Source organism: Adelges cooleyi, unplaced genomic scaffold, assembly GCF_023614345.1.
Source record: "Adelges cooleyi isolate 19-005CV unplaced genomic scaffold, UGA_ACOO_1.1 ACOO_flye_CR_arks_rails_tigmint_CR_PRNA_30, whole genome shotgun sequence".
NCBI classification, from domain to species: domain Eukaryota; kingdom Metazoa; phylum Arthropoda; class Insecta; order Hemiptera; family Adelgidae; genus Adelges; species Adelges cooleyi.
This window is the reverse complement of record NW_026095971.1, coordinates 8952215-8971724: the sequence shown is the minus strand read 5'-3', so window position 1 is coordinate 8971724 and position 19510 is coordinate 8952215. Positions and strand designations below refer to the sequence as shown.

Sequence of the window (19510 nt, the reverse complement as noted above, 5' to 3'; positions counted from 1 at the left end):
ATTTACCATAGAAAAGTATTACATTACAAATACATACTATATAAGTATATGCATGTTTCAAATAGGTTTTAACTTTTAAATGAGAAATATAGTGCAATGCAATGAGTATAGAAGTATATTCCTTACTCGATATCTGAGACATTTCTAAAAAAATAAACTTAAGTTTGAATAGGTAATATTACTTCTATGCGTAGCTGAGAAGGTTACATTTTTTTTGAGTTAGTTTTTCAATGTGTTTTATTTTGTACCTGAAGTCATGATACCTTTTTCTTGTGGATCGATTTACTCGAGTAGTAACTTTATTGATTCGTAATCATATGCAATTGGTACATTGGTGGGTCAGAAGTAGAAAAGTTCACCCCTTCCCTTTTAAAATCGAGAAAAATACCCAAAAAATGTACATATTTTTTTTTGAACTTAAAATGACGGCATGCTATAACTTTTTTACAAATAGTCGAATTAGTTTCAAATTTGTGTCGAATATTCTTTAGACTAAACTCTACCGATAAACGTTAACAAACCAAACACATATTGTAAACCCTTTCCCCTAGAAAGGGGAAAACATTTTTCTTTATTTTGATTTTTTGGGTAAAGTTTTTAGGATTCATTTATTTTCTGAATTGAACATTTTATTAAATTCAATTAAATTCATAATTATACGCATTGGCGCAACTAGAGGGGATGCTGAGAAAGGTCAAATCCTACTTAACTCGTTCAGGCTCTAAAATAATGTCAGCAACCAAACAAACACATCCCCCAAGTAAGGTTTATGATTTTTACTAAAATTTAAAGGATTCACATTGTTTTTTGAAAAAATACATACTTTTTAAGTTTTACTAGCTCTTAATAATAAACAAACATAATTTTAGTTAGAGCTTCATATAATTACAAAACCATTTGGAACAAACAAACGTAGATAAAAGCTCGGACGTCACTACCCGTAAATGAAGTGCCAGACGAGAGTTTACCCGAAAACAATTTTTTTCTCTTGTTGTAGCTCGCCGGAATTCTCATATAATTATAATAGTAATAATAATGCCATTATTTTTGTTGTGTTATTAACGACATGTCTTCTTCAATCTTCTGTAAGAATTATCATTATTGTTGACCGTTTAAACATATAGCACGCGTTCCACATTACCACGCATGGTCGCCTGTTAAAACAATACATACCTGTAGTTCGTTAACTAAAAGCGGGGCACGGTGCCTTGTCGTTAGTTCTCGTGGACATTTCGCCGACGAATGCGAAAATGCAAATAAATAATAACTTAATATAACTCGTTCTGTTGGTCTCGGTGGCTGTTGGAGACGATGGTTTTCGCTCGCAGTTACCACCACCATAAACAAAACCGCCTTGGTCACCGGGACGAGTGTTCACGCCCACACGCTACGGCATGCATGCCCGCGCGAAGTTTGGCCGTTCGTTCGCACAGTAAAAGCTGACCGACCATTCGCGTTTGTCGTCTTCGCCGCAACGTAAGAATTCATTTATTTTATCGTTGCCGACCGCACGTTTGGTTAGCCTTCGACGTCCACACACGTAAACCGCAACTCAAAGGTGCGCCGCGCGTCGCTGAAACTGCACCACAAAGCAGTTGCACCACTTGTACATGACACTACTTCAAACAAGGTACGTTACGTTTTAAAAATAACACAAATATACTAAGTAGAATTTTGCAAGCTCTTATTCGAATAAAAGTGTATCCTAATAAATTATAAAACGTTATTTCAATAATGTTATAACTTATACATAAATAAACAGCTTTAAGCAGGAGTTGACCATGCGAAGGTACGAATAATAATACATTTCATTGTCAATCTACAAGTCGTAGGTATCTAATGAACCGCTAGATCAATTCGAGATTTGTATTATATATGAGATCACAACATTGTAGCGATAAAAATATAATTAAAATAAATAAAAAAGGAGTAATTTTTTTTTTTAAATTCGTATACATATTTCACTATCGAAACTATTTAAGCTATTGTTTAAATTAGGTATTGTTTTTACAACGATGTGTTTTTAATAATTTTTTTTAATTCATACATTTTTTAACTCCTACTTATGACACTCCATAACTTTTTTTAAATAGTCAAACTAGTTTGGAGTACTCTTAAGTTATAGAACTATAGTTCTATCAATATACTCAAACAAACCATAACTATAAAAATAAAATAATCTCCTTCTCTCTCAGAAGGGGTGGAAACTTTCTCTTTACTTCTCTTTTTAAAGCGTATTTTTAGGATGTGTGCGCAGTATTAATTGTATTTTTGTAGACTAGTACATTATGTGACACTTTCTTTTATCATTCAGGGAAGTTTATGAAAACCCGTGTGCGGTTTACCGTTGCAACTTGCAAAATTTAAACTTTCAGATTTTTACCTTATTTTATAAATACAATTTAATAGGTATTTTAGTCGAATCAATTGTCAAGTAAATTCAATTAAAAAATAATAAAACAACGTACTAAAATCCATCTTTTAAAAGCAATACTTCTCTTATTGCTAAGGGTAATTTAGAAAAGTCGTTTCTTTGTAATCGTTGGATCTTGTGTTTTAAATATAAAGTGCCGATCCTACCCAAAGACTCAAAAGTCGATTGAATTCAACTATTGTAAATTAGCTAAAGCAATTCAGAGAAAATCAATGCCAAAAGGTTCCTTTTAGGACGTCAGAATAATAATACTACAATTGTTGATAAATTTGTCACCTTTTGAAGATACCTACCGAAGTGTTAGGGTATAGACTATAGTATACACTGTGTACAGTGTACTGTGTACTGTGTACAGTGTATACGATAGGCATAAGTAAAACAAATGAATAACAAAAATGAATTTGCTAATACATTTTAAGATAATACGAGAAAGCTTCTTATTCGACGACGAACTTTACCTGAGGATACAATAACATATTGTTTATCGAACGCCTGTAAATTAATTACATTGCCTATAGTATAAACCTATAAATCGAGCTAGTGGGTACCGTTAATATCAAATATTTCTATTTCGGGTGAACTTTTATGTCCTTATACGGTGTAAGGCATTGTTTGCGCGTAATTCTATTTACAATGGGTGTTGGGCGATCGCTGCAGATGAAGTGGATAGTTGCTATAATTATAAGTAATTATTAGTAATTATATATATATATATAATTGCGAACTGTGTAGCCACTAAATAATAGTGACTGTGCGCTTTAACACGGTCAGTTGGTAGAACAACTGAAAGAGATTGACTCTTGTCACTATTGATCTTATTGCTGCAACCATTAACTTTAATTCGTATATATAAATACTGTAAAAGATAAAAATTACGATAAACATCTTGATAAGCCTTGACCACATAACATTAACGTATTATAAAATATTTATTACAATTACAAATAATACGTTTTTAAGACTTCGCGATTAAAATTAGGCGCCACGGGTTTATTATGGTTTGTTTTTTATTCTACGAGGGCGTGCGTTTTTTATGCAGTCGCTAACAGACAGACATAAAGAATCATTCGCTTTTTTCATTACTATCTATTTTTTTTTTTTACTGTCTTACACTTTTACAATCCCGATTTAAATTTAACCCGGTGCTGAGTCAGCCGTCCGTGGATCCTCGCCAACACTAGGAATAACTCTATGGTCGTAAATGTATATTTTTTATCGCTTCTCTCAATGAGTGTGCACTGATTAAAAAATATTTTAATTGCTAAAAAATAAAAATACGCTAGTTGTCGACAATCACTGTGTTCTCACAAGTCACAATTCAAGCGCCAAGTGTAAAAATAATTATTATTGTAAATTACTAATACGAAGACGGAGAGGAGTGCGTAATATTTTTATATATAAACATACATTCGATTTTCGCATAAACATCAAAAAACTACCATGACTTCCGGTCTTTCCGAGTTGCAAACATCCGGTATAGAAGACCGCAGATTCAGAAGAGTAATTGTCATTAGCTTCTTATTAAGAGCGTTTAATAGTTCGAAACTTGCATTTGTTACTTAACGTTTGGAAACAAAATCATCTATATTCGTGGATTTGTTTTTGGAATTCAGCATTAACGAAATAGAATATAAGTTTTAATTTATAACTAACTTACGATCCAAAAACCCAACCAGTTTTAATAGTAAAATTTTACCACCAGCGTTAATGTTTATTGCAAAAGGCAAAGACAGAACAAAATAATTATTAAAGTATAAAAATAAGTTATTACACTTCAATTATAGTTTTTGAAAACGGGTACATACTTTACCTAAATTTTAAGCCAAGAGCACGTATTTTGTTTATACAACCCAACAAATTATGGTCAAAATAACCGCCTTGAGAGGATTCTGGGATAGGGAAATGAGTCCGGATTGGACTTTTTTTATTACTAGCAGCAACTATATATCATCAGTTAACCGATTGGATATATATATTAAAATTTAATTTTAGTTGGCGTTCATTTTATTATAATATAAGAAAAATATCCTACAATCTTTAGATTGTAATATTTTATACGGCATTTTGTATCGTGTCATCACGAAACATCCGTCTATGACTTGCATTTGAGAGACATTTCGATTTTGACTATAATGCTTTATGCTACGACTATAATATATAATAATTACAAGTAAAGTCATTGATTTGCGCCGAAACAAAACTATCAAAAGGGAAAACGTTATAAATCACTGTGATAGGACATAGAGCGGATAGATATGTCAAAATGTTGTCATTTATTTAAAAACCAGGAGACAAAGCCATCAAGTTATTTTACTACACAACATAATATTTTATTTTTAAACTCACATCTGGGTTAAACGGTTGTGAACGGATGCTGCGTTTCAAATGTGTTTTCCTATAATCTATGTATAGTGCATAATAACACCGTCTAGAAAACCTCGCTTATTACCGTTGGACCCCGCATTGTTAACAGAGTTTGTTCCATCTGAACATGATGAAAGATCAAGTAAAATTTGTATAAATACAATACCATTATTTATAGCGGACACACTATGGTGTTAAAAAGCTGGCCAAAAGTAAAAAAAATTTTTTTTTTTAAACCATAACAATTTTAAAGGATTATTTTATTGTGTACACATAAATATTAAATTAATAATATATTTTGCTAAAATTAATTAAAAACATAATCTAAAATTGATTTTTAATTAATTTCAACTTCATAAAGCCAATAAAATATTTTTGACTAGGTTTTTTGTATAAATACTCCACTATGGGAAGTCTCGCAAACCCGTTGTTGTTGGGCTAGAATAGTAATTCCCGTATCCAAAGTGTTTACAACAAGAACCATTCATCCGATACCGAATAGGTGGGTGGTATCGGCGTAATTATGAAATCTGAAGAAATGTTGACATAATTATAAGCGTAGTATAGGCGTTAAAGGTCATCGGATACCGATGACGGATTTTCTGTAGGACGTAGAATCTGTTATAATATTACACATGGTATGATCTACAGTAGGTATGTATTATATTACTATATAAAGTATAACTACCTTGTTGTTGTAGTGTGCGTCATTGGAAAAACGATTAATTTTTTTGTATTTATGTTATTTACATGTCACACTTGATAATACTCCCACATAATTGGGTTTGGGGCCAGGGTTGATACTTTGCCAGTAGATTATATAAATGGGAGTATGTTTAAGACATAACGTCACAATTTACAAATACACTAAATAAACCCCCTACCAGTTTTAACTAATTTCACCAATTTTTTCGAACAGCTAACAAAATTTATTTTTGCCGCCTATATTTCATAACGATCATGGTTATAAGTTTCAAAATATTTCCGGCTAGGTTAGGTTTTGTCAATATGTGTGGTTGATGGCAGATATTTTCAAAGTTTCTACGTTTTTAGAATGAGAAATTATAATTTTTTCAACAAATATTTTGAGCCAGTTGTAAAATATAACTGATTATTTCTAAAAATTGTACTAGAGTACAGTATATTTTCTTTGACAATCAACCCAATTTTTAGTTTTCCATATTCTCTCGATTATTTTCTATTAGTTGTCAGTATTTTTAGTTTCGAAAAATTTTACATCTACACACACTTACTAGAGTTTAGTTTACTTAACTTAATGTTTGGAAGGAAAAACTACAATTTATTAATTATTTGGTTGTGATTTATTCAACCAAATTTATTTTCCGTATGCCCAATTTAGCATTTATTTTTTTATTAACATAAACAGTAAACCATATCGGTTCAACTTGTTATTCCATACCAAACTAAATAAATATTAATACGTTTACAATTCCTAATCGTTTACACTCTCAAATTGAGCCAAAAACACTTAACAAATTACTAGAAATCCGTTATACGACTTGGCACTTGTGGATAATTCCAATTTCAAAAATATTTTATAGGCGACAGACGAGTCATTACGCTTTCTTTTTGCCAAACAAGTAAACAACAAGTTATTAAAAGTTAATTACCAAAAAAAAAAGTCTTGAGCAATAAATCGTTTGGTTATTTTTACTCTAACAAAATGCTTAATTTTGACTAACAGTAGAAATAGAGTAATAGATTTCCTTGTCAGACAGTATCCGGTAACAACGTCACTTATGTTGCAATACTCTATAGACGTTTTAGGGTGGAACACTGTATGCAGGAACTATTTTATTACTATATGGATGCGTTTGTTAAATATAATCTAAATTTTGGCTAGAAATGTATTTTTTTTAATTTATTTTTTTAGTGGTTTTAAAATAGAATAATGTTTCTGTTTTTCATAACTATGTGGTCATCATAAGCTATCGTGTACGGTTATTTCTGAAATGTATATAAATAACTTAATAACTACATCATACATTTGGCATTTTTGTAAGATAAAGTGTAGGTAAAATTTTGTATTACCTAGTGGCATATTTTGGGGGGGTGTCCACGGTGTCTGGACGCCCTTGGCTAAAAAAAGTGTATTACATATGACAAATTTTTATTAAATTAATACAATTTTTGTTATAAATTTACCACTTATTTAACAATACAAAGACAAACCCATTCTATAGGTTTTATATAATTTTACATTAAAACTTTCAAAAATATATTTGTTTAAATTGTAATTGGCCTTGGCAGTCGGCACCAATGGTCATAAGCAAAATCTGTAGTTGTAGAGACTGACAATGTACTGCAAGAACTAAATAAAAAAAATACTTCTTGATTTTATAGTTTAATTTAATTTAGTTTTGTTAATAAAGAAAAATAGAATACAAAGAATATATTATAATCAAAATATATTGTGAGTAAAAATATTTTATTTATAAGTTTTTAGTGGTCGACATCTAAGGAGGGGGGGCTGGCATAGATTGAGGGGAAGGGTCTATACGAAAAATACGAATATAGAAATTACGGACACCGGATATTAAAAAAATGGACCCCCCCCAAATGTTGTTAAAATTACGCCACTGGTAATACATACTAACCTGATAAAAGTAATATTTCATAAATCAAAAAAATGTGAGAAAAACTACGCTACAAAAGTTATACTACCCACTATTGTTTAATGGTCTCTTTATTATAATGCAACATAAAAATAGGGTCGAAAATATTTGAGGGTAAAATGACAGGTGTGCGTGTAGAAATTGCAAGCAACTGTTATTAGAGGAGCCAAGGACTAAGTAGTTAATATATGTAATAGTGGTGAAGAACAAGACAAAGAAAAATATTGTTATTGGCAATGTAAGAAATGTATGCAATCGTGTTTGATTTTGTTTTTTAATATTGATAAATCTAAAGTGTTATTTATAAATTGATGGTTTTCTTTCTTGGGTAATTCACGAATGAATTAAAATGACAAAAAAATTATGTAGTTGACGGCCAACTGTAGCTCAATCAACTGGAATTCATGATTTCGTCGCCCACGCAATACCTATATCCCGCGGACTGACCCCTAAAGAGTACACGAGAAACAGTTATAGTTGAACACAATTGTAGCCTTTGTGATGTTATGGTGTTTGACGTTTTTGTGTTTTTCAAAATCAATATTACCGGGAAGCCAGCTGCTGCAGAAACCACTTATAGCTCGTGAGCGTTGCATGTATGGATCAACATCTGTTTTATTTGAATTTCCGCGATCAATGACAAACGCCACAGTGACGACGGTTCTCCTAATGATTTGTTTAAAACAATAATAAAATGGATCGGTAGAGGAGAAGTGCGAGGAGCGGATACGATCAGAGAATCTAATGGGCGCTGTCTCTTCCCCATATGGGTAACAAAAATAAAAGACAATCAGCGGTGCGCGGGGACTGTGAGGACAAGGTCAATTTGATCGTTGTCAAATCTTACACACATATGTACGCGATACAAGGTCATACCTCTACCTCCGACACTCCCCGGGCAAAGCGGCGCGGTCCGTGCCCGTTTTCACCGTGACGATTCCGCCGCCCGTTTTCGGCCTTACGTCATTATTGACGACGCCGCCGCTACAACGTACCTACAACACGCGGCGGATTCTCTTCTCCTTATTTGGAAGCGTGGTCACACAAACACACACACACGTCTAACCATATTAACGGATTTACCTCCGGCACTCTTTCAGTGATACTGTGTGCATAAAAACAAGGGAAATTGTCCTACTATGCACTATAAGGTACTATAATAAGTAAAATGATGATTGTAATTGTTGTCCTACTTTTTTTCCCCGGAAAAAAAATTCCCGTGGAAATTTTTATAGATTTTTCTGAGTTTTTTCTCGTTGAAACGCTTTTTGTTACCATTGTATTGTAGTATATATATTTAAGTGATCACTAATAAGTCTCTGATAACAATCTATTATTTTACTCGTACACTACAAACATCATAATATCATTGATTATAAATATTAGTATTTACTACTAAATACTAATACTAGTAAACATAAAAGTATTTATAATCGATGATATTATAATACATTTATGAATTGATTAATGGCGCTTAGGTTTGCTTCATACTATTAAAATTACATGGAATTATACAAATTAGCACCTCCAAAATTAGACCAAATTTAATTTGTTACATGTGTGAGTTTCACATCTTAAGTTATATAGAGAGCAGTTTTTTGTTATTATAGCCATGCCTTTTCTCTAAGCATTGAACAAAATAAGGTTAAAAGTAGTAGCGGATCATTTACACTTGAGATTAGTATAAGTAGGAAGGAAGTATTCAGCTCCTTATTCCATTAATCAAATCGACCAATAAGTAATCTGTTAAATAAAAATTATTCTTTACTAGCATAAGTATTTTAGCAATCTCTTTTATCTACAATCTACATACATAAACAGAGATCCGAGAGCAATAGGCATATGCAAGCTATTCCTTACCCGGCCTTAAAAAACCTCGTTTTAGCTAAAGAATCTTATTTTGTAGAAAAAAAGTTGCAATTTAATTTCATGGGATTAGCATAAATAAAACGAATATATCATTCTGATGTTATCTTTGTAGTTAATATATTATTAATGGATCTTCTTCATCTTCGCCTTACCTACACTCCCAACTACATGGGGTCGGCCAATATATTACTAATAGATCATTTAGAAAAAAATTAAGCAACATAAAATAAAGAATAAAATATCTAACACTAATCTAACCGCAAAAAAATACACTAGCGTATACGCGTATTTCAGTAGCAATACTCGTCAGCGGTCACAACAGACTAAGCTTACAATTAGTTTATTATTGAATGGATAATTATTACATTGTATCATAGTTTTGCGATTTTCTTCTTAAATATCAACCTACTAACTATTTATCGTACAAACAATTACTTATGCACTTAGGGGTTTCCAATTTTTAACACGGTCATGCAAACGACAAATTCTTAATGGTACCTACTACAATACTTTAAAAAAGGCGAGGTTTTTTTAATAGTACAAACGTGTCCGCCAAAGCCAAGGTCAAGTTTTACATTCTAAACTTCCAAATTTGGAAAACACATTTATATTAGCATAGAAATACGTCTTCCGGTCCATTTACCATATGGTGCTATCAAGACCAACTATATTATTTCGTTTAAAATGTCCGTTAAAATGTTTTAATTAAATCTAGTTAGAATTAATACTGTATACACGGTACAAGTATTTTAATTTCGAGATGGTTGTTTACTTAGGTATTGATCAATGAGAGATAAAAATGTAATTTATCATCTAATTATCAGTAAAATTTTCCAGCAGTCTGCATCATAATAATTTTGTTTAAACTGCTGGAGAACCCCTGGATGTATAATGTACACATATATAAATGTTATTTCCGAGGAGCAAAACTGGGCACACATTGAACATGTGTACTGCATCATAATCAAACAATAGATGTATATAAATTATGCAAATTTAAAACGTCTACTACTTGTCATAATTTATGTTACTAATGGACCGCGCAAGTACACTAATAATATACTATAGGATATATAGATAGTACTTGACACGCACTGCAATATTACATCGTCGTCATTTTTATTACAGTAGCGTTTACATTACCACTCATGTAGTTTTAATTCTCAAAATTTGTAAAATTATTTTAACCTACAATAAACAGCAGCAAAGGACTCAAAAATATTTAACCTAAATCACGTATAATATTCTATTTTACAACCGTGTATGTGTTACCTGTTGGATCGTATCCAAACCGTAAGATATACGAAGGATATTCGAACGGACAACCCCAAACCCACAAGTTGTAGACAAACGACGGAAAGGTACACTAATTATTATTTATCATTGTTCTTTGGACATACTGTTAGCCATATAGATACATCTTAGGTATATTTTAGTTTATTACCAGATGGGTGAACCATTATTACAGTATTTACAGTATTACAGAGCATTGATGGAAATCCTGGTCTGTTATTAAAACAATTTTTTCACTTTTATTTTTAAACAAAATATTTAAAACATTTTGAAAAAAATTACTATTTGCATATGTTTTTCGCAGTTTATTTACATAAATAATCATACTATTCTAGTATAACTTTATAATAATATCGCCGCTCCGGTAGAACAATGACACAACTGCAATAATTTAAATTTTACAGGAGAACCAAAAAACCAAATTATTTTTCACCAAAATGTTAATAATTCATGAATACACAATTAATTATTACAACTACAGTTACGTCGTTTTTCTACCTTATGCGTTCGCTATATCTAAACACATTGAAGCATTTAGTCCATTTTACCAAATGTTGCCGTTGTGTCATTGTTCTACCGAGGTGGCGATATGTAGGTAATTAATAATAACCGTAGTTTTAATAATCTTAATGAATGGATACAGTATTTCTAAAAATTTCTTTATTGTTAACATAAAATTTGAATAACAAATTAAGAATTTGTTAAAAGATAAAATTTGAGAGATTTATGTATAAAAAGGTAGTCCTCCAACATTTTAAATGGATTTCCTCTAAGACGAAGGTTCTCCCTCCTAAAGGAAAACATAAATTAAGTAAAATAATATCGAATAATATCGACGTGAAAAGAAATTTAAATAATTATATTTTACTGCAGATGCTATCAGTAAAATATTAAATGCGTCCAACTGAATTACATGCACAACTTGTGCTACAATTATTATGCCATTGGAAACTTTTCTGATATTGGTGTATAAATTGCGAGTTCTATAAATATGAATAAGTGTATTCAACTAATTTATACTTGTTGCAAAATAGGGAAGCCTAGCTGGCTCAAGGCCAAAAAACCTATTCATCCGCTATATTTCCACTAGTCAAGATGCGAACAAAAACCACGTGTCCGTTATAGATCACATCGACATCTGTAATCGTTACATATTATACAGTTTATTTTGTATTTATTAAATTAATTGTTATGACTCTAAAATTACAAGAATTCACATCGCTTAAAATTATTACTTTTAGTAAACTTAGCAATAGTTTGGAAAAAAAAATGGGGAAGATAGTGACTTAGATTTTTTGTTCTTAAACTAGTTAAACTAAATAATTATTTAAATACATTTGGTCAACCACTACTAAAAATAGGTTTTTTTTTTTAAATCAGTAAATATTAAAAAACTCACTATGAAGTAGGTCAATTAATACTGCGGTATTGGCTTAAGTACAAAAGTCGAAATGTTCTCAACAAATTTTGAAATTAGAACAATATTTACAAAAATGTGAACAACTTTTTGTTGAAAAATAAAAATCATAATTTTTTAAAAAAAGTATTTAAATTTAGTAAACTTAAATATTATACTAAAAAAAAATTGAAAACTTTATTGTAGCAATATTTTTTAAATATATAACAAAAAAAGGCAAATATATAAACATATTATACTTATAAAATATCGCAATAATAAATGTATGTAAAAAAACACAAAATTATCATAATATTATTTTATGCTAAGTGCCACTTTAACCTTATTTTTATTATAGATAAAATAATTTATATTATTATATTTTATAAATTATATTATTTAAAATATCTATAGCATTATAAATACTTGCACGTATGACGTATCTTTAAAACATTATTTAAGAAACGTGGGAATGCTAAGAATGTATTTTATTTTAGAATAACACAATACTGTTTTGTTGATGTTACAGGATACAGAAAAATGTATAGTCGACAAAATCAAGGCGAAGCAAGACTAGGTAAGCGGATTAACAACTGGAAATGAGATTAGTCACGTAATTAACAATATGTCGGTTAGTCACATTACCGATGTAGTTATAACCATATAAGTACACCTCGAAGCATTACTTTATCGTGTAATGAATATGGTACCTGTAGCGCCTTGCAGGATTCACTGAATTTTAGGAGGAAATTGAATTGGAATCTAGGCTAGTTGCAATACAAATCATTTCAAAACTATTGTCAAGCCATAAAAAATGTTAATTTTTAGTATATTTACGATAGCACTACATTCAAAAAGGCTATAGTTTTATTATTATTTTGTAGGTACCAATTGTCCAAGATTTGCAGACATATACAATTACATTACATACGTATACCTTTAAGAGTTTAATCCTACATCCTACATCTAAAAAAACGATAGTAGTGATCAATAGATGATTTTTTAATCTCAAAAACTTTCTTGCCTGTGCTATTTTTTATTATATGATTTCTTCTCAAAACAAACTAGAACAATATTATCCGGATCTAACTCTGACAAAATAAGAATAGATACATGCTCCCATAAGCCATAATGTGATATACCCGATAAACTGATTAACTGATATAAAGATATAGGAAAGATAATAAATAATAATAATGTATGCTATATTTTCAATTTACAATTTTTGTAACTTTTCAATTAAATTTATTTTACAATGCTTTTAGCCTCCTTCTATTTGTGCCAAATCACCCATCGATATCTTCGATCGTTCACGAATAACAATAATATTTAAAAATCAAAAACATACCCTGTAAAAATGAAGAATCGGTTTTTAATATTGGGTAATACTATTTTGTGGTTAGTAAGTACTCGAGGTCACGGTTAAAAACAAGAATAGGTTATTAAGTATATAATAAATAAATTGAAAATAATTTCTTTAGTTATCCTACTATAAAAATTTCATAATAATTAATATACTATGTCTTATATAGTATTAGTTCAAGCAGTTTAATTATGCTTTTATCACTTATTATGCAGTTTCATGCGTAGTTAAAAACATGTGTAGCCGTGTATTTATTTAAACGGAGTTGAAGTACTTTTAATCAAATACACTTGTATTCGTGTATTTATGTATATATTTACCTATATAAATTAGTAAAATTAATTTATATACCGTGTGCCGAAATAGTTCAAGTTCGAATTCGTTAACTCCGGATACACGTGTTAAATCGTGAGCTCTAGTTTCACTTCAAAGATATTGGACGGAAATGGAAAAGAAGATCGTTATGGCCTAACTTAGGCTAGGTATATGTAAAAATATACTTATAAATAAGTTTAAAAAAAATAAATCGTGTTTAATTTCCAAATGCTATTTTTGTTCCGTTACAGTTAGTTTGAACGTTGACACATTTCGGCTGTCTGGACCATAACAAACATACAGTAAAAATAGAAACTCCTGAATAAACATTTACATAATGCCGTTGCACCTTATTACTATTTTTCTTTCTATAATTTAAAAAATAAGACGGTGTACTAAAAGAACTATAACACAAAATTGTACAACATTTTATAGGACCTATAACCTATAACATACAGGTTATAAAACACGTCTCAATTGAGAGTTGGCCTTTTCTAAAGAACAATGTAGTTAAAACGTGAAAGTATATTTATACAAAATTAAAGATCAAGACTTTAGAATTTTTAGATAAAACCTTGTTTTTGGTATAGAGGTTTAAGGTATTCTTATGCTAAAACTGCCTAGTTACTTTGAAAAGTTGACATCCTGAGACTTACTATTGAGTAAACAATATCTAAGTAACTTCGTTATAATTATTAAAACCAATATTAAATATTAATTTTAATTTAAATATAAAATCAAAACTATTCATTTTATAATATTATTCTGATAATTTTTATACTTTTTTAAAATGAAATAAATAGATAAAATGTTTAGCCTAGGACTAGTCTTAAAACAGATAAAATATTTAAATGGTCAATTGTATGTCTACAACAACGTATAGATTGCAACAATTTATAGATAGGTATTATAATTTACTTCATAAAAACACGATTCAAATTTCAATGAGATACAATTTGACGTGGAATACCTCATTTTAAAAATGTTTAAGAACAACCACATAGTAAAATAAATAACCGCATTTATTAAGTTAAAAAGGGTAAAGGTGCCCAACTTCTACAATGTCGTTAAGGGCAGACTGCAGTTGCATACCCCGTGCGCACGTAAAGGGCTCTCATCATCGAATCCTCACTTAAATTTCGTCATGATTTGTAATTTTAAAAGGACTTTTTTACAAATATGTAGTAGCCATAAAAAAATTAACCGTTAAACAAATTGTAATACAATGTCGATTAACTGACTTCCAAAATATAAAATGTATATAAACCAATACGAAATTTCTTTTACCTACTCTTTGTCATTATTTTATCGATGACCTTACACTCAAAAGTAAATTGTAAATTGTAATTATATTGTTTTATGGTATTGTGGATATCTTCTTTATTCACATTTTTAGCTAGCGTTTCCTAAGGAGCAATATATATCTGTTTACAATACAGTGGCGCACACGGGATTTTTTAGGGGGCTGTGGGGGGGGGAGGGTAGACTTTTTTATCTATTAATTTCACGACAAGTTTATATTGTAAGCAAATGCACTAATTGTAAAAATATATCGATTTAAATAAAATATACTTATGTAACTCTTAGAATCTTTACTGGATGATTTGCAATCAACTCTACCTCGTAACAAAAACAATGGAATCGTTGGCAATACATCTTCGACGGGCTACAAAGAAGTGTCAAAGAGCACGTCTAGAACTGTAGGCAATGGTCGTACAGAAACTGACAAGGAATATGAAATCCAATATCTAAATCCTTCCAATAAATGCACAGTGCTCAACGAACGGCTTCCAGACCTCCAATCAGTAGATTTACTGGTTAGTATTCGTTTCATCACTGTTATTCTTGTATTTGTATTCTTTGATTTTTTTTTTCTTTTCTTTTATTATTTATATTCTTGTATTTTGAATATTAATTTGAAAACAAATCTATTTATTTGTGTAGAGGCAGGCTAACGCGGCCGGAGGGAAGAACGCTGGTTACGAAACGGTGTCGTCGTACGAATATAAAAAATCTACAGAGAGTGAGTCAAGTCCGTGTCACTTCGTCTCGATGCTTTGAAGACTAACGAGTTTTATCTTGAAATTTTAGCTAAAGGTTCAATGCCCAAACACGAAATAAACGGTGGTATAAACTTGAAGCACAACATATCTGAGTTGGACTCTTTGCTAGACGATTTAAATCATTCACAGAGAACGGGATTTTCAAACAAAGGCGTGCCCAGACATGAAATTTCGACCAATGAGTCGACCATGTATGACCAAAATCGGAATATTATGCTATTACTGATCACTCTAATTACAACATTAATTAATATTGACACGTTTTTAGCGAACCTTTGATGAGCAGTACGCCCTACAAACAGTACAGTAGTAAACACGAAGAGCACAGGTACGGCAGTGTGAACAAGGTTCCGGTCACCAACGAAGTTATTTCTACCTACGAGAGTTCAACATCTAACGGCCAACCATTAGGTTAGTAGTATACATTTCAATGGGATACTAGCAGGTATTGGTTTTGCGTTATGTATTTAGGCGTCTAATTATATTTATTTGTAGGTATAGACATTACCGATGCTCCTCGAAGTTACTCTCAATTGCTGCAGAATCAGGGACCGGGTACATACCAAACTTCCATGTACGCCAAAGAGACAACAAAAAAGGTCATCCCCGGCACCACGACGTATTCCACATATCAACCGTACAATCCACCAACTATTGAACCGGCCCAGTCTAAGGTGTACAATTACTCGGAAGAGTACCGTTCTGAGAGCCAAAACCGCTCGTTCAGGGATGTCCCACGATCTCCCGGTACGCAAAGAGCGGGCTCTCCACGTTCGCCATCGCCTCACCGTTCCCCATCACCGGTGACTTTTGCCCAGCCCCCCGAGCCCAAAAGCTATTCCAGTGTAAACAAATACACTTCCAAGACCGTGTCACCGATTCCTGTGCAAAAGTTTAGCCCATCCGATCCGAGCAGGACCAAGTGAGTTTCATTATACAGTATTAATACACATATACCATTTAATGTCGAGGAATAGTAATGAGTGTGTGTATGTCGCAGCGAAGAGGTCACTTGGGTCGCTCATGCCACGCCCCCTGTAACCCGTCGTTTCCCCGTGAGGTCAGTAAGTGTTTTGTAAGAGGTTTGTTGTGATCGTACGTGAAGGTGTACCTTATGAATTATGATATATACACCCATTTTCACCAAAGTTTGTTACACGATCCATACGTATATTGACCATATGTGTGTTAAGATTTAACAATACTTGGTGAAATTGGACGACAGTATTTTTGAACTAAGGGAATGGAACATTAAATTAAATTATGTTCTATTCAAATTATTTTATTTAGTTTTAATTAGATTACAACTATTATTGTTATTAAGAGGACGCTATACATATACTGCACATTTCTTTAAGGAGTAAAGTATATTCAATTTTTCGCAAAATCTTAATTTAGAGCTGGGTCATTCCACACGAAATCATCTAATGTGTGTGCGACTATAGCTCAAAAATGTTATCATACATTCTTTATAGATCCTTAATGACAAAACATTTTTTTTTTTGGACCTAGGTAGTTTGATTTTTAAAAATTTATTTAAAAACACCTCGTGTTCCCGGCCTTGTAATTTAAACGCCGATAGTGGTATCAACATGAAACTTGCACAGTTAAAACAGAATTTATTAGTGAAAAAATTAAAAGAAATATATTTCGTTATAATTTTATTAGTTTTCATCATTTAAATTTAGTAATAAAATTACATGATAGTAAAATATATAATACTTATTATTATACATATAAAATAATTTTTGCACAAATTGGTGGTTATGTATAAAAACTGAATACTTTTAATGTTTGATTCACAAAATTCACATAAGTATTTTTTTGGGGGTAAGAATTTAATTATTTGATATTCTTTGCAAACAGGTCTTTAAAACTACTGATCGTTAAAATTACCTGCTACTCATCAACAGCATTATTTCATTCCCGAAATTGGGAAAACTCTTGAGATTGAGTGATTTCATGTGGAATGACCCAGCTTGAACTATGGCTTATACTTGTTTAATACAGTAATGAGGACTCTTTATTGATTGCCATTTTTTTGTCAGACTATATGACTATATCACAGTCATTTCTGTAGGATAAATAAAAAAAATTTCTCATCAAAACTCCTTTGCGCGGGACAAATATGTGAGGCGAGTATTAAAAATATAGATTAACCAAATTTTCAAAATGTATCGAGAAGAATTTTTCTATGCCTTAACGTTTTTATTTTTTTGATATCTGTACTTAATATTTTTTTATATACAAATAAAAAAAATGAATTATTACGAATGATTAATTTTGATCGAGTTTTAGTTATAAAAAAAACTAAAAACGGTACGGCATTAGGTATAAAGTTTTTCGCTATCCAGTGTAAAAATTATATACAGTTACAGTAAATACCGCCCTCACATACTTGTCCCCCGGCAAAGCCATTTTTCGCGGATGAATTACGGGTGTGTTGCGTCCTTTTAACACTGTTTAAATTGTATATTTGTTGAACGTGACGTTTTTACAGTGTGGATAACACAATTAATACGCCGCCAGCCGGTCAGCAGACTGTTTATTCATACAAGTATTCTAGCGAGACCAGACAGAACACTAAGTACGGTACGCCCAACGGATACACGGCTCCTGTTCACCAAGAACAATTACCGTTGAGACAGTCGCCGTTCCCCAGGGAGGAGATAGACTCCCCTCCGGAACAGCAGAAGCCTCCTAGGAAATTGGACGACCTAATGGCATCGTTTGGAGACAAAAGTGATTACTATCGTAGCGAGCGAGAGTACCAATCTAATCAAACAAAGTCCAGGGATAATGACCGAGGTAGGACCACTGAATACACCGTTCCGATAAATAGGTCGGAACCCGACGCTGCTCCCAAAGCTCCAGAGTTAAAAGAAGTCAAGGAAACCGAAGTCACTTCATCGGTGGCAGGACCTGCTGTTTATTACCCACCAGGATCGACGACATTTGTAAAGAAGGAAGAACAAATGCAACAGGTATGAATACTGACTATTCCACACGTTTTAATATTAAATACAAATTTTGTATGTTTTATTTGAATACGCTACTTTGTTGAGCAGGGACAATTGGGTCGTGCGCAGATGAAGGCCAAAGGCAAAGGGATGTATAAATATAAAAGTAAAAGTAAAGGCAAGGAAAAACACAGCTCTGGAGCTACTATGGTTCCATGTTGCTTACCTATGTGCTGTGCTATGCCGTGTGTTATTATGTAAACAAATGACACTGTAATATAACTGTTAATTTTATTGCCATACAAATTAACAAGAAGGGAGGATTTTAATGTTTCGCATTAATTTTTGATAGGCTATTGTATAAAATATAAAAGAAACGTTTTCTTTTTTAATATCAAAATCCCACTTTTTATTTTCAAAAAGTTTTAAAGTGAATATATAAAACTAAGTAATAATAATTAATTAAAAACAAAAAAAAGTATACTTTAAATTATTAAAAATATTGTTTATACTAACCCTGTTATTATTTGTTATTGTGTAATTTTTAATATATTTTCATTTTTAAAAAAAATTAGAATTACCTATTATTGACTAGATATTCCTACTATAGCTACACACAAATATTATAACAACTAAATATAAAATCAAATCATTATTATTAAAAAGGTATGATAATAATGTAAATTAAGTTTGAATTTGAAAATATTAATTTGAACTTATTAATTATTTCAATTGTTTTGTACCCAATCTACAACGTTTGGCTTACTCAAAGAAATTATGTGAAACTTTTAGGTATGCATATTTTCAAGATATATAC

At 31.3% G+C, this 19510-nt stretch overlaps 1 protein-coding gene across 3 annotated transcripts; it reads left to right on the top strand.

The window, feature by feature from the left end:
• The first annotated feature begins 1408 nt into the window (after positions 1-1408).
• LOC126838010 (serine/arginine repetitive matrix protein 1) lies at positions 1409-19401 on the top strand. Of its 3 annotated transcripts, none has more exons than XM_050572082.1 (10): positions 1409-1630; positions 12522-12569; positions 15258-15487; positions 15615-15693; positions 15762-15924; positions 16002-16144; positions 16229-16655; positions 16734-16793; positions 18234-18717; positions 18802-19399. In XM_050572082.1, exons 2-10 carry the CDS (start codon positions 12533-12535, stop codon positions 18952-18954), a joined length of 1776 nt encoding a protein of 591 aa, XP_050428039.1. In that variant the 5' UTR covers positions 1409-1630; positions 12522-12532; the 3' UTR covers positions 18955-19399. The 3 variants fall into 3 exon arrangements, with proteins under 3 accessions (XP_050428039.1, XP_050428041.1, XP_050428040.1); XM_050572083.1 differs by lacking the exon at positions 1409-1630 and adding an exon at positions 10422-10664 and having other exon boundaries at positions 18802-19401; XM_050572084.1 differs by lacking the exon at positions 16734-16793 and having other exon boundaries at positions 1418-1630; positions 18802-19393.
• Positions 19402-19510: the final 109 nt, after the last annotated feature.